Source organism: Oratosquilla oratoria, chromosome 12, assembly GCF_046742065.1.
Source record: "Oratosquilla oratoria isolate Oo_2021 chromosome 12, ASM4674206v1, whole genome shotgun sequence".
NCBI lineage: Eukaryota > Metazoa > Arthropoda > Malacostraca > Stomatopoda > Squillidae > Oratosquilla > Oratosquilla oratoria.
Window position 1 is genome coordinate 1,196,953 of NC_134788.1, and position 15,865 is coordinate 1,212,817.

Sequence of the window (15,865 nt, forward strand, 5' to 3'; positions counted from 1 at the left end):
GGAGAGGAGGGAGAGAGGGGGAGGGGAGAGGAGGGACAGAGGGGGAGGGGAGAGGATAGAGAGGGGGAAGGGAGAGGAGGGAGAAAGGGGGAGGGGAGAGGAGGGAGAGGGGGAGTGGAAAGGAGGGAGAGAGGGGGAGGGGAGATGAGGGAGAGAGAGGGAGGGGAGAAGGGGGAAACAGGGGGAGGGGAGAGGAGGGAGAATCAGACAAGAAACAATGGTCTCAAACTGTCCGGAAATAGATTCAATTTGGAAGTGGGTAGAAACAACTTTGCCAACCGTGTAGTTAATGAATAGAATAAACTCCCTGCACAGGTAGTGCAATGTAGTTCAGTTCGGAGCTTTAAGAATCATTTAGATAAATACCTAAGTAAGATGCTGTAATGATTATAATTTATCTTATATTATTTGTTTTTGTTTTGTTATCTTTTGTCTCTGATTTTCATTTATTATTAGTTATATGTCAATTTGCAGGGTGCAGGGTGCAGGGATGACCCGTCATCCAGGAGGTGCTCAGATGAGAGGGAGGGTGGGAGGGGTGTGGAGTGTATTCAGGGATGGAATGGGTGGGAGTGTTTTTATGCCTTTCCCTTTTTGGCTACCTCTCTTGTAAGGGGGAAAAAGCCTTGGTATATGTATGTATGTATATGTCAATTTATTATTATTTACTATTTACCTGTTTGTTTATTATCTAACTATACCTATGCATTTATTTATGTATTTTATTTGTTATTTACATTATTATAGTTTTTATTTATTATTTTATTATTAATATGATTTTTTTTTTCGCATCCGACCTTGATCAAAAGGTCTCCTGTCGGTATGCTCCGCCTTTGTAATCCTTTGTAAAGAGGGAGACAGGGGGAGGGGAGAGGTGGGAGAGAGGGGGAGGGGAGAGGAGGGAGAGTGGGAGGGGAGAGGAGGGAGAGAGGGGGAGGGGAGAGTGGGGGAGAGAGGAGAGAAATGAGAGAAGGGGGCGAAAGGAGAGGGGGAGAAGGGAGAGATGGGGAGAGGGGGAGACAGGGGGTGAGGAGAGGAGAGAGAGGGGGAGAGAAGGGAGAGGGGGAGAAAGAGGAGGGGAAGAGGAGGGAGAGAGGGGAGGGGAAGAGGAGGGAGAGAGGGGAGGGAAAGAGGAGGGAGAGAGGGGAGGGGAAGAGGAGGGAGAGAGGGGAGGGGAGGAGGAAGAGAGGGGGAGGGAGAGAGGGGGGAGAGAGGGGAGTGGGAGAGAGGAGAGAAATGGGAGAGAGGGGAGAGGGGAGTGGGAGAGAGGAGAGAAATGAGAGAAGGGGGAGAGGGGGAAGGGAGAGAGGGAGAGACGGGGTGAGGAGAGGAGGAAGAGAGGGGGAGGGGAGAGGAGGGAGAGAGGGGGAGGGGAGAGGAGGGAGAGAGGGGGAGGGGAGAGGAGGGAGAGAGGGGGAGGGGAGAGGAGGGAGAGAGGGGGAGGGGAGAGGAGGGAGGGGGAGGGGAGAGGAGGGAGAGAGGGGGAGGGGAGAGGAAGGAGGGAGAGAGGGGGAGGGGAGAGGAGGGAGGGAGGGGAGAGGAAGGAGAGAGGGGAGGAGGGAGAGAGGGGGAGGGGAGAGGAAGGAGAGAGGGGGAGGGAGAGAGGGGGAGGGGAGAGGAGAGAGGGGGAGGGGAGAGGAGAGAGGGGGAGGGGAGCGGAGAGAGGGGGAGGGGAGAGGGAGAGAGGGGGAAGAGAAAGGAGAGAGAGAAGAGGGGGGAGAGAAGAGAAGAGGGGTGAGAGGGGAGAGAGGAGAGAAGGGAGAGAGGAGAGAGAATGGGAAAAGGAGAGAGAGGGGGAGAGGAGGGAGAGAGAAGGAGAGGAGAGAAGGAGAGGAGAGGAGGGAGAGAGGGGGAGGGGAGAGGGGGAGGGAAGAGGAGGGACAGAGGGGGAGGGGAGAGGATGGAGAGAGGGGGAGGGGAGAGGATGGAGAGAGGGTGAGGGGTGAGGAGGGAGAGAGGGGTAGGGGAGAGGATGGAGAGAGGGAGAGGGGAGAGGATGGAGAGAGGGAGAGGGGAAAGGAGGGAGAGAGTGGGAGGGGAGAGGAGGGAGAGAGTGGGAGGGGAGAGGAGGGAGAGAGGGGGAGGGGAGAGGAGGGAGAGAGGGGGAGGGGAGAGGAGGGAGAGAGGGGGAGGGGAGAGAGGGGGAGGGGAGAGGAGGGAGAGAGGGGGAGGGGAGAGGAGGGAGAGAGGGGGAGGGGAGAGGAGGGAGAGAGGGGGAGGGGAGAGGAGGGGAGAGGGGGAGGGGGGGAGGAGGGGAGAGGAGGGAGAGAGGGGGAGGGGGAGAGGAGAAGAGGGGGCGGGGAGAGGAGAGGAGAGAGGGGGAGGGGAGAGGAGGGAGAGAAGGGGGAGGGGGAGAGAGGGTGGAGGGGGAGAGAGGAAAGAGGGGGAGGGGAGGGGAGAGGAGGGAGAGAAGGGAAGGGGAGAGGAGGGAGAGAAGGGAAGGGGAGAGGAGGGAGAGAGGGGGAGGGGTGACGAGGGAGAGATGGGGAGAGGGGGAGGGGAGAGGAGGGAGAGAGGGGGAGGGGAGAGGAGGGAGAGAGGGGGAGGGGAGAGGAGGGAGAGAGGGGGAGGGGAGAGGAGGGAGAGAGGGGGAGAGGAGGGAGAGGGGAGAGGAGGGGAGAGAGGAGAGGGGGAGGGGAGAGGAGGGAGAGAAGGGGAGGGGAGAGAGGGGGAGGGGAGAGGAGGAAGAGAGGAGAGAGGGGGAGGGGAGAGGAGAGAGGGGGAGGGGAGAGGAGAGAGGGGGAGGGGAGAGGAGAGAGGGGGAGGGGAGAGGAGGGGGGAGGGGAGAGGAGGGGGGAGGGGAGAGGAGTGGGGAGGGGAGAGGAGAGAGGGGGATGGGAGGGGAGGGGGGAGGGGAGAGAAATGAGAGAAGGGTGAGAAAGGAGAGGGGGAGAAGGGAGAGACAGGGGAGAGAGGTGAGGAGAGAGAAGAGAGGGGGAGAGGAGAGGGAGGGGGGAGAAATGAGGGAGAGGGGGAAGAGGAGAGGAGGGAGAGAGGGGGAGGGGGAGGGTAGAGTGGGGGAGAGAGAGAGGAGAGGAGAAGGGGAAGAAAGAGGGGGAGAATGGAGAGAGGAAAGGGGAGAGAGAGAGGGGGAGAGAAGAGAGAGGGGGAGAGAAGAGAGGGGGAGAGAGGAGAGAGGAAAAAGGAGAGGGGGAGAAAGGAGAGAGGGGGAGAAAGAAGAGAGGGGGAGAAAGAAGAGAGGGGGAGAGAAGAGAGATGGGGGAAGAGAAAGGAGAGACAAGAGAGGGGAGAGAGGAGAGAGAAGAGGGGGAGAGGAGGGGGAGCGAGGAGAGAGAAGAGGGAGAGGGGGAGGAAAGAAGGGGAGAGAGGAGAGAGAGGAGGGGGGAAAGAGAGAGGGGGAGAGAGGAGAGACAGGGGAGAGAGGAGAGACGGGGGAGAGAGGAGAGACGGGAGAGGAGAAAGGGGCGAGAGGGGGAGAGGGGAGAGGGGGAGAGAGAGAGGAGGGGAGAGAGAGAGGAGGGGAGAGAGTAGAGGAGAGGAGAGAGAGGAGAGGGGGAGGAAAGAGAGTGGGGGAGGAAAGAGAGTGGGGGAGAGAGAAGAGAGGGGGAGAGAGGAGGGAGGGGGGAGAGACAAGTGATAGAAAGGGGGGAGAGAAGAGAGAGAGGGAGAGGAAAGAGAGGGGGGAGAGAAGAGAGGGGGGAGAGGAAAAAGGAGAGGGGGAGAAAGAAGAGAGGGAGAGAGAGAAGAGATGGGGGAAGAGAGGAGAAAAAGGGGGGAGAGGGGGAGAGAGGAGAGAAGAGGGGGAGAGAAGAGGGAGAGGGGGAGAGGAGAGAGAGGGGGAGGAAAGAGGGGAGAGAGAAGAGAGGGGGAAAGAGAGGAGTGAGGGGGGAGAGAGGACAGAGGGGGAGAGAGGAGGGGAGAGATGAGAGGGGGAGCAGAGAGAGTAGTGAGGAGAAAGGAGAGAAGGGGGAGAAAGGAGAGAAGGGGAAGAATGGAGAGAGGGGGGAGAAAGGAGAGAGGGGGAGAGGAGAGGGGAAGAGAAGAGGGAGAGGGGGAGAGGAGAGAGAGAGGAGAGAGATGGGGAGAGAGGAGAGAATGGGGAGATATGAGAGAGGGGGGAAAGAGGAGAGAGAATAGAGGTGGAGAGGAGAGAGTAGTGAGGAGAAAGGAGAGAAGGTGGAGAATGGAGAGGGGGAGAAAGGAGAGAGGGGGAGAAGAGAGAGGAGAGGAGGGAGAGGAGAGAAGGGGAGGAAATAGAGGGGTAGAGAGGAGAGAGGGGGAGAGGAGAGAGGGGAGAGAGGAGAAAGGAGAGGGGGAGAAAGGAGAGGGGGAGAAAGGAGAGGGGGAGAAAGGAGAGAGGGGGAGAAAGCGAGGGAGAGAAGAGTCATGGGGGAAGAGAAAGGAGAGAGAAGAGAGGGGGAGAGGAGAGAGAAGAGAGGGGGAGGAGAGGGGGAGAGGGAGAGGGGGAAAGATGGGGAGGAAGGAGAGATGGGAAGAGTAGAGAGGGGGAGAGAAGAGGGGGAGAGGGAGAGAGATGGAGAGGAAGGAGAGATGGGGAGAGAGTAGAGAGGAGAGGGGAGAAAGGGGGAGAAGGGAGAGAGGAGAGGGAGAGGGGGAGGAGAGGAGGAAAGTGAGGGGAAGAATGGGAGAGGGGGAGAGGAGAGGGGAGAGGGGGAGTGAGAAGGGGAGAGAGGGGAGAAGGGGGAAAGCAGAGGGGGAGAAAGGGGAGTGTGGGAAGGAGAGTGGGGGAGAGGGGAGAGAGGGAGAGGGAAAGGGGGGAGAGAGGAGAGAGGGGGAGAGAGGCGGAGAAATGAGAAAGGGGGAGAAGGGAGAAAGGGGAAGGGAGAGAGGGGAGAAAGGGGAAGGGAGAGGGGGGAGAAAGGGGGAGAAGGGAGAAAGGGGAAGGGAGAGAGGAGAGAGGGGGAGAGGAGAGGGGGAGAGAGGAGAGTGGGGGAAGAGAGGAGAGAGGAGAGAGGGGGAGAGATGGTGATAGGAGAGAGGGGGAGAGAGGAGAGATGGGGAGAAAGGAGAGAAGGGGAGAAAGGAGAGAAGGGGGAGAAAGCAGAGAGGGGAAGGGAGAGAGGGGGAGAAGGGAGAGAGGTGGAGAAAGGAGAGAGGGGGAGAGACAGAAAGGAGAGAGGGAGAGTGGGCTAGAGACGGAGAGAGGAGAGAGGGAGGAGACATGGGGAGAAAGCAGAGAGGGGGGAGAGGGAGGAGAGATGGGGAGAAAGCAGAGAGAGGAGAGAGGGGGAGAGGGAGAGAGGAGAGAGGGGGAGAGGGAGAGAGGGGGAGAGGGAGAGGAGAGAGAAGAGGGGGGAGAGAGGAGAGGGAAAGGGGGGAGAGGAGAGGGGAGAGGGAAAGGGGAGAGAGAGGAGAGCAGGGGGGAGAGAGAAGAGAGGGGGAGAGAGGGGGGAAGAGAAGAGGGGGAGAGAGGAGAGAGGAAGGGGAGAGAAGAGGGGGAGAAAGGGGGAGAAGGGAGAGAGAGAAGCGGGAGATGAGAGGGAGAGAGGGGGAAAGGGAGGGGGGAGAGGAGAGAGGGGGGAGAGGAGAGGGGGAAAGGGAGGGGGGAGGAGAGAGGGGGAGAGTGGAGAGAGGAGAGTGGAGAGGGGGAGAGAGGAGAGTGGGGGAAGAGAGGAGAGAGGAAAGGGGGAGAGAGGAGAGAGGGGGAGAAGTGGGAGAGACAGAGAGGGGAGAAGTGGGAGAGACAGAGAGGGGAGAAGTGGGAGAGACAGAGAGGGGAGAAGTGGGAGAAAGGAGAGAAGGGGAGAAGGGAGAGAGGGGGAGAGTAGGGGAGAGGAGAGAGTGGGGGGAGAAGGGGGAGAGTGTGAGGGAGATGAGAGAGTGTGAGGGAGATGAGAGAGTGGGGGGGAGAAGGGGGAGAGTGTGAGGGAGATGGAGAGTGGGGGAGAGGGAGGGAGGAGAGATGGGGAAGAAAGCAGATAGAGGAAGGGGAGAGGGAGAGAGGATAGGTGATGAGGGAGAGAGGAGAGAGGAGGAGAGAGAGGGGTAGAGAGGGGGGAGAGAAGAGAGAGGGGGAGAGAAAGAGAGATGGGGGAGAGAAGAGTGGGGGGAGAGAGAGAGGAGAGAGGGGGAGAGAGAGAAGAGAAGGGGAAGAGAAAAGAGAGAGGGGGAGAGAGAAGAGAGAGGGGGGAGAGAGAAAAGAGAGGGGGAGAGAAGAGAGGGGGAGAGAGAGAAGAAAGGGAAGAGAGAAGAGAGAAGGGGAGAGAGAAGAGAGAAGGGGAAGAGAGAAGAGAGAAGGGGAGAGAGAAGAGAGGGGGAGAGAGAGAAGAGAGGGGGAGAGAGAGAAGAGAGGGGGAGAGAGAGAAGAGAGAGGGGGAGAGAGAAGAGAGGGGGAGAGAGAAGAGAGGGGGAGAGAGAAGAGAGGGGGAGAGAGAAGAGAGGGAGAGAGGGAAGAGGGGGAGAGAGGAGAGAGAGGGGGAGAGAAGAGAAAGGGGGAGAGAAGAGAGGGGGGAGAGAAGAGAGAGGGGGAGAGAGAAGAGAGAGGGGAGAGAGGAGAGGGGGAGAAGAGAGAGGGGAGAGAGGAGAGGGGGAGAAGAGAGAGGGGAGAGAGGAGAGAGGGAGAGAGAGGAAAGGAAGGATAGAGAGAGAGGAGAGAGGGGGGAAAGAGATGAGAGAGAGGGGGAGAGACACGTGATAGAAAGGGGGGAGAGAGGGGGAAGAGACAAGTGATAGAAAGGGGGAGAGAGGGGGGAGACAGGAGAGAGAGGGGGAGAGGGAGAGAGGAGAGAGGGGGAAAGAGGAGAGAGGGAGAGAGGAGAGGGGGAGAGAGAGAAGAGAGGGGGAGAGAGAAAAGAGAGGGGGAGAGAGAAAAGAGAGGGGGAGAGAAGAGAGAGGGTGAGAGAGAGAAGAGAGGGGAAGAGAGAGAAGAGAGGGGGAAGAGAGAAGAGAGGGGGGAGAGAGAAGAGAGGGGGGAGAGAGAAGAGAGGGGGGAGAGAGGAGAGAGGAGGAGACAAAGGGGGAGAGGAGAGAGGGGGGAAAGAAATGAGAGAGAGGGTTAGAGAGAAGAGAGAGAGGGGAGAGAAGTGATAGAAAGGGGGGAGAGGGGAGAAGACAAAGAGTGAGAGAGAGAGAGGGGGAAAGGGAGAGAGAGAAGAGAGGGGAAGAGAGAAAAGAGGGGGGAGAGAAGAGAGAGGAGAGGGGGGAGAGGAGAGAGAGGGGGGAGAGGAGAGGGAGAGAGAGAAGAGAGAAAAGAGAGGGGGAGAGAGAAAAGAGAGGGGGGAGAGAGAAAAGAGAGGGGAGAGAGAGAAAAGAGAGGGGAGAGAGAGAGAAGAGAGGGGGAGAAAGAAGAGAGAAGAGAGGGGGAGAGAGAGAAGAGAGATGGGGAGAGAGAAGAGAGGGGGAGAGAGAGGAGAGGGGGGAGAGAGGAGAGGGGGGAGAGAGAAGAGGGGGAGAGAGGAGAGAGGGGAGAGAGGAAAGGGGGGAAAGAGGAAAGGGGGGAAAGAGGAGAGGAGAGAGAGGGGGAGAGAGAGGAGAGAGGGGGGAAAGAGATGAGAGGGAGAGAGAGAAGAGAGAGGGGGGAGAGACAAGTGATAGAAAGGGGGGAGAGAGGAGAGAGAGGGAGAGGAGAGAGGGGAGAGAGGAAAGACAGAGAGAGAGAGGAGAGAGGAGGAGAGGGGAAAGACAGAGAGAGAGAGAGAGAGAGAGAGAGAGAGAGAGAGAGAGAGAGAGAGAGAGAGAGAGAGAGAGAGAGAGAGAGAGAGAGAGAGAGAGAGAGAGAGAGAGAGACAGAGAGAGAGACGGAGAAAGAGAGAGAAAGAGAGAGAGAGAGAGCGGGGGGAAGAGAGAGAGAGAGACCATACCTTGCTCATCAGGTCCCCACTCTTCTTCTTGGGGGCGGCCACAGCGTGACCCCGTCTGTAGCCCTTCACGATGATTTCTTGACCACCGATGTCGTGCAAGCGCGCCCATGTTCACCTGCAAAGTCTGTTACACTTCTGTGGATCCCCCCCTGATGCCCCCTTTCTGGGCAACGGACGGAGTGATCATCTTTGTCACAATTAATACGTAACTGGCGACGAATGCCAAGGGCCTTCCATTCAAGATGATTCCATTCCCACGTAAATGTCACAAGGTGCGAGTGGGTTGTGTGGATGCCGGTGGCGTCAGCGTCTTTATTATACATTTTCTTTTTTGTAGTTGTACACGAGTTACCCCCAGATTCTGTGAGCTGGTTTGATCACCTTTCCTGGGTTTATTATTACTCGGAGTAAAAGAGAACAAGTAATACGGCAGCAGTGGCTTTATATTTTAGAATGCGAGTAGTGTGATGCATCGTACATATGACAGCCAATGGTTCATGCAAGTTGAATCATGCTGGAGTGGTTAATACGTATCTGGGGACGACTGCCGAGGGCACTGCACTCAAGAAGACTTTGTATTTAAATGCGGCAGAAAGGAAGTTGAGGGGGGTGAGGGAGTATGCGTGAGAAATAAATTTGGCGCAGCCTGAAGGAATTTCTCCCCATCTTCTCCCTTTCTACATGGGGGAACAGAGAGGGGGGGTGGGGTCGCCGAATTAATGAAGCGACCTTGCTGAGGATGTGCTGTGTCTTGCAACACTGCTTGTGACCCGGGGGGGCAGTGGGCAAGAGGTGCCAAGATAAGAGGGAGGGTAGAGGGTAGAGGGGAGTGGAGTGTATCAGGGATGGAATGGGTGGGAGTGGTTTCCATGCCCTTTATTTTTGGCTACCTCCCATGTGAGGCCTTTGGTAGATGTATGTAATGTACAGAAAGGAAGATCCATAATACGGGGGGGGGGGGATTCAGAGGAAGGAAATGGCTAACCTCTTCAATAGGAGTCAAATCCTCTCTCGCAAAGCATCGGATGCCTAATGCATGATGCATCACACTACTGGCGTCATAAAACATGAAGTCACTGCTGGTATTAATCATTCTCTTTCACCGAGTATTAACAAACGCAGAAAACACGATCAAACCAGTTCACAGAATGTGGGGTTCACTCGGCTACGACTACAAAATGAATGTAATCAAGACGCCAACATCCTCGTATATCCACTCACGCCTCATGACGCCTACGTGGGCATCATCACATCGAAGAGGTTAATTAAGAAGTACGGGGTGCAGTGCAGGTTACGAGGATAGATACGAAAAGAAATGTGGAAGTGAGAGCAGGGGGTCAGTAAATCTGATAAATTGAAAAAAGTGCATACCCAACACAATATAGCAATTGGAAATAAAATTTTAATTTTGTAAATCATAATACATCAATGTAATATATGGCCATTCTTGGCAGAAATTAATAACACTGGCCTGCGTTTAATTTTTTTTTCAAAGGTCGAAGGTTTTTCAAGTGATTTATAGGTTTTCTGGTGCGCTGAATCCAAAAATGCCATCCGTTTCCTTGGATCAGGTCTAGTTTTTTAGATATGAGAAGTGCGACTTTTGGGCCTTGTATAGTACTAAGTATAAGGAAAACGAGGCTGCAGGTATAGCCTATTCTTATTTTTTTTTTTGCATAAAAATTATACTGTAGCACCCCAAAACTGATACTGAAACCTAATGATGTTTTTGTTTACTTTCAGGAAACTGAAACCGAAACTGAAACTGCATTGACTACATTGACAAACTGCATTGACAACACTGAAACTGAAAATGGTTTAGAAAAGTGTGATCTCCAATCAATGTGACTGATTTTATAAGAATCTGTGCTTTTTACAAGAATCTGTGCTTCTTGTGTTTCTATTTTGGACACGTATCTTAGATTGACAGAAAATGGAACGCAAATGCACAAATCATCCTGATAGGTTCTGCTACATATGTGGTAATGTGATTCTTCCTCGTCGACTAGCAAATATAACTGATTTTGTGAAGAAGGCATATCATGCTTACTTTGGAGTTAAGCTTGGGGACCAGGACAAGCCATTTGCACCCCATGTTAGCTGCAAAACATGTGTCGAGAACTTGCGTGATTGGAGAAATAAAAAAAGGAAGAGTATGCCATTCGCTGTTCCAATGGTTTGGAGAGAGGGTAAAGATCATGTGTCAGACTGCTATTTCTGCATGACTAATCTTAAAGGAGTCAACCGCAAGAACAAGCATTGTATTCAGTATCCTAATGTTCCGTCTGCCATACGACCAGTCCCTCATGGTCCAGGCCTGCCCGTTCCCGAGCCAGATGTTGCAATGGAATCTAGCTCTGAATCGGAATCTGATAACGCACTAGACAGGGCAGAGGGTGGAGAATACATGCCAGAAGAGAATGACCGGCCAGTGCCTCTAACACAAGCAGATCTCAATGACCTGACACGGGATCTAAACCTATCAAAGGAATCAGCACAGCTTCTGGGTTCTCGTCTTCGTGAGAAAAATTTGCTAGCACCTGAGACAACATTCTTTTGGTACCGAGAGCGTGAAAGAGAATTTAGACAGTTCTTCACAACCCAGAAGGACTCGTCATTAGTTTACTGCAACAACATTGCTGGTTTGATTCAATCAATGGGGCTGGACTATGTTGCTACTGAATGGAGACTGTTCATCGACTCTTCCAGCAGAAGTCTCAAGGCAGTCCTCCTTCACAACAGAAATAAATACTCTTCAATTCCAATCGGTCATTCGGTGCAAATGAAAGAAACTCATGACAACATGGATCAGCTACTGTTTGCTCTGAACTACAATGACCATGGTTGGTTGATTTGTGGAGATCTTAAGGTAGTTGGATTGGTTTTGGGACTACAGGGTGGGTACACAAAGTATCCATGCTTTTTGTGTTTGTGGGATAGTCGGGCTGATGATCAACATTTTGTCAGACAAGAATGGCCACCACGACAACGTTTGGAACCTGGTTCACACAATGTTCAGGCTCATTCTCTTGTTGAACCAAACAAGGTCTTACTCCCACCTTTACATATCAAACTGGGACTGATGAAGAACTTTGTGAAGGCAATGGACAAGGACGGCATGGGATTTACTTTTCTTCAGCAGAAGTTTCCTCGGATCAGTCTGGAAAAGCTTAAGGCTGGCATCTTTGATGGGCCTCAGATAAGGGAACTTATGAAGGACTCAATGTTTGACGATGCACTGAATGCAGCTGAGCTGTCCGTTTGGTGGTCGCTTGAGTCAGTGATAAGAAACTTTCTAGGAAATAACTGAAGTGCAGAATACGAGAAAGAAGTCGATGAGCTCTTGAACAGCTATCAAAAATTAGGGGCTCGCATGTCAGTCAAAATGCACTTTCTACGGTCCCACTTAGACTATTTCCCTCAGAACTGTGGTGACTTCAGTGAGGAACAGGGAGAACATTTCCACCAGGATATTCGTGTCATGGAAGAACGCTACCAAGGCCAGTGGGATGTGAACTTTCTTGCGGACTACTGTTGGTGTTTGAAACGAGACGTGGTGGCTGCCCAACACAGGAGAAAGTCACTGAAAAGGCCCTTCATCCATGATTAGATTTTCTGTAATATATCCTCTTTATCTTCTGAACTATGCAAGAAAAAATTATTTCTTTTGTCAAGAATTTTTTTCCAAAATTAAAGGGAATAAATAGCACTAAATGGCATTTTTAATTATTTTTACCACCTCGTATCTCAAAAACGTGACCTGATTGAACAAAATGAGTGTGATTTTTAGATTCTGCATAGCAAATTACCCTAGAATCAGTTATCAGATGCTTTACCTTTGAAACTTCGCAAGCCAGTGTAATAGAAAAGGTTGCTAAAAACTATAAACAAACGTAACCACTTTGGTTAGTTGAGACACCATCTTTCTTTTGGCAGTGGAGGCTGAAGAAATTAAAGTATACATTAATATTTTTGTCTATTCTAGCCCTTACCTAACCTACCAACCTAACCAAACCTGCATTTAGTAATGCAATACCTGTAATTCTTGAGGTCATTAGGGTTGTCATCATCTCAGACCTCCAAATCTATCAAAACAAAGTTGGCGTCTAAAGGAGTCAAAGCGACTTTGTTCATTTCTGTATAGGTTACAACGTTTTCTGATAACGATTTCTGCCGAGAAAAATATCTATTACATTGATGTATTATAATTTACAAAATGAATTTTTTTTTCTGATGCTATACCACTTCTAAGAAAAATAGCGTACGTCCGTGTTACGAGAACTTACCTGGACAATGCCGTCTCTATAATCTGGATTCCAGATGCAATGAAGCTCCAGCTCTTTGCCTCCTCCGAGCCTCTCCGTGAGCCATTCCCATCCCTGCGTGGTGAGAGGAGGTCGTGGTGAAAGACAGTGACGGTGTCCAGAAGTGATGGGGATCTTTCACTTCTGGCATCGTAACTCTTATGGCCATTGACGTTACGCCCCAAGAAAACCATGCCGGAGGGCCCTCACATGGGGGTGCATATGCCATAGGACGGCACATTTAGGGGGGTGGCGGCAATTCTAGTCTGGACATGCCACCCAGAAGGCTGACAAAATAATCATAATAAATAAAAAGGTCAAAGGAACCCTCAATATTTTACCATAATATACGAATTTTGCGTTGGACTCAACAGAATACGAAATGTTTTTCCCTTAACCTTTCTGCAATAGGGACATTAAATAATATTTATAAATCTGTTTAATCATTTCGCGAGCCAACAGCTATAATAGGCATTAAGGGATGGTGGAGATGGTAAGTGGTAATGGGGGAAAGGAGGGGGGCATCCCTGAGTCCTTTGCTCGGGGGGGCGGCACTTAGGCACGTAATGGCTCTGAAACTACGAACTTTGTTCCAACTTGAAACGAGGCATCGAGAATCGAGAGGGGTAAATGCCACACCTCCTTCTCTGCACGGAAATAGGGTTCTTAAAGCGTCTGACGTTAACCTCTTCAATACGAATTAAATACTCGTGCCTGACGTACAACGATGCATCACAATACTTGCACTATAAAATGTAAAACTACGGCTGCTGTTATATTCATTCTCTTTCACACAAAATGTTCATGTCCACAGAAAATGTGATCAAGCCTGTTCACATAATACTGGGGTCACTAGTCGACTACATCTAAAAAATAAATATTATCAGGACACTCACAGCAGCATCTTTGTATACTCACATCTCATGACGCCTATGCAGTCACATCGTATTCTAGGAGTTAAGAGGCAAGATGTCTTACACATGATGCCTGCATTTTCCCCAATTCTAGATGCCTCAAATGCATTCGTGATCTTTGCCAATTCTGCATTTCCCCCTTTCTATTCTAGACGCATCAAATGCATTCATGACCTTTGCCAATTCCGCCATTACTGTCAAAAGGTTTTCCTCATTTGATCTCTTGATTATCAATCACTGTTGCCATTAGGTTCAACTGTGATCTTGGAGTGAAGGAAAGGAGGGGGAAAGGGAGGGAAGGAGACATGAGGAAGAGAGGGAGACAGGTAGGGAGGTGTTTGATAGTAAGAGAGAGGCGAGAGGCATAGAGAGAGATACGAGAGAGAATGATTGTGATGATGCCATTCGGTTCAACATCACAAACTCCCCCCTATCAGGGAGACTAAGACAGTGCTCCTTACGGTGGGCCTTGTAACGTGGAATCTAATGAACTATACCCCAAGCAGGGTTCGAATCGTCATCATCTCTACCTTCGCCGCAAGTGATTTGGTTTAATGTCACAAACTCCCCCTATTGGAAGGCTAGGACAGTGCCCCTCAAAGAGGACTTTGTATCATAAAGACACCCTAACCCATAGGTTCCCAAACTTTACCATGCCAAGGACCCCCCAGATATTTAAGTCCCATCCGAGGACCCCCAGCCAATCAAAAGTTATTATTACCATACCAAGATACCCATTACATTATTATAATGCAGTAAATTTACTATTTGCATATTCCTACACAAAGAAAGTATAAAAATAAGCATTTAAAATATTTTCAAAATTTTGTCGATTTTCGTTTTAAAAACTTTTCCATCTTCAGTTCACACTTTCTGTAAGCATAGAATAAAGCTTGAATGAATATAAATAGTAATTAAAAAGAAACAAATGAAATATTATGACAGATATAAAAATGTAATAGAGAAGTGCTGGCTGATTGCACAACAAAATATCGATATCACCGACACTATAATGACAGAGAATCGGTGTTGTATATTTTTATAATTATATAGTTTTTTCTGGAGTTAATTTTTTTCCATTGTGTCACGGACCCCTTAGGACCTTCTCAGGGACCCCCAGGGGTTTGGGGACCCCAGTTTGGGAACCACTGCCCTAACCCACTTGGCTAGTGAGATGCAAGAGAGATAACACATTATGACATCAACCCTTAGAGCAAACATTAGACAGACAAGTAAGTCTGTAGTAGGTCACGTTACCTGCCGCAGAAGGTCTGGATCTGCCTTGTGTAGGGGGCTGACGTTCTTGAGCGCCAACTCTGTCAGGAACAGAGTGAAGTCCTTCGTGCTCCTGGGCAGGAGGGGCAAGTCGTCCTTCCTCGCGACAACCGAACGACCGTTGTCGACCAAAGTCATCAAGAACTCCTCCACTTCCCACAGCTTCTCTTCCAGTTCGCCTTCCTGCCGTTTCCCTTCCTCTTTGTCATCCTGCTGCACCTCCTCTTTACGATCCTCCATCCCAGGGGACACAATTTGCACTCATTCCAAATGTCCTCGACCTGGAGTCCATAAATCTGGAAAAAATAATAATAACAATAATAATCAATAAAAAATAAATAAATAAATAAAAAAATTAACCACAAAGGTTACATATCTACCTAGTTGTATTTTACGGGATGAGAGCTATGCTCGTAGTGACCCGTTTTCATATCTCTCCGCATCCAGTTTATTCTTAAAATTGTGTATAGTTTTGGCATTCACTGTTTCTCTGTTCAGTTTGTTCCAGACATCAATCACTCTGTGTGGGAAGCTATGCTCTTTCAGGTCTTCTGTAACTGTCCTTCTTTAGTTTCTTTTTGTGTCCTTTTGTTTATCTTCTGTCCCACTTTAGCAAGTTGTCTCTATCGAGAATTTCCATCCCTTTCATAATTCTGTAAATGGTCAACAAATCACCTCTTTCTCTTCTCTGTACCAGTGTTGACAGATGTAATTTCTCCAATCTTTGTTCATATGTCAGATTTGACAGTGTAGGTGCCATTTTTGTCACTGCTCTTTGGATTCTTTCTAAAAATATTTGTGCTCTTTCTCCTTTGCCCAACTTATGATGTACCAAATTCCTCACCCCGCTATTTATATAAATGACATTGATGAAGGAATTAAATGCTACATAAACTTCTTTGCAGATGATGCAAAACTACTGAAGAGAGTGAGTAACGAGGAAGACTGTAAATCTTTTCAGGGAGATCTGGACGTCTGGAATTGGAGTAAAAAGAACAAAGTGAATTTCAACATTCAAAAATGTAGTATAAAGGAATTTGGAAAAAGGAAAAATAGAATATCCGGTAGATACAAAATTGGAACAAAAAAGTTACAAAAGTAAATTCAGAAAGAGACCTAAGAGTGATCATTTCAAATGACATGACACTAGACAAACATGTGAACAAAATAGTTGGAGAAACCTGCAACTTAATAAGATCAATGAAAGTGGCTTTTGACTACATAGATGAAGAGATGGTGAAGAAAATCCTAGTTACACTGATAAGACCAAAATTAGAGTATCCAGTAAAAAAAAAAAAAAAAAAATAGAAAGAATTCAAAGAGCACTAACAAAGATGGCACCAACACTCAGTATGCTGACATATGAACAAAGATTGGACAAACTAAAATTAATAGCTCTGGAAAAAAGAAGAGAAAGAGGAGATTTGATATCCATGTATAGAATTATGAAAGGGATGGAAATCCTTGACAGGGATGATCTACTTAAATGGGACAATAGAAATACAAGGGGACACAAGAAACTTAAGAAGGACAGTTACAGAAGAGATATGAAAAAGAATATCTTTCCACATAGAGTGTTGGATACATGGAA

The 15,865-nt window shown here is 50.0% G+C and overlaps 2 protein-coding genes across 11 annotated transcripts in view; one reads left to right on the top strand and one right to left on the bottom strand.

Annotated features, from left to right (window-relative positions):
* The window catches only part of LOC143030887 (uncharacterized), a 485,211-nt gene that overhangs the window by 327,561 nt on the left and 141,785 nt on the right, over positions 1 to 15,865 (top strand). The gene's annotated exons all lie outside the window — the stretch shown is intronic.
* Positions 1 to 15,865, bottom strand: part of LOC143030886 (uncharacterized) — a 241,205-nt gene that overhangs the window by 26,965 nt on the left and 198,375 nt on the right. Inside the window, exons 1-3 of one of the 8 annotated variants that reach the window (XM_076194122.1) lie at positions 14,655 to 15,355; positions 14,257 to 14,570; positions 12,068 to 12,160 (exon numbers count right to left, since the gene is read on the bottom strand). The exons of 5 other annotated variants lie outside the window; for them this stretch is intronic. In XM_076194122.1, coding sequence (XP_076050237.1) covers positions 12,068 to 12,160; positions 14,257 to 14,514 — 351 coding nt within the window. In that variant the 5' untranslated portion in view covers positions 14,515 to 14,570; positions 14,655 to 15,355. Of the gene's footprint in view, positions 1 to 7,781; positions 8,319 to 12,067; positions 12,161 to 14,256; positions 14,571 to 14,654; positions 15,356 to 15,865 lie in introns of those variants that run through there. 2 more of the 8 variants (XM_076194121.1, XM_076194123.1) reach the window with 2 other exon arrangements.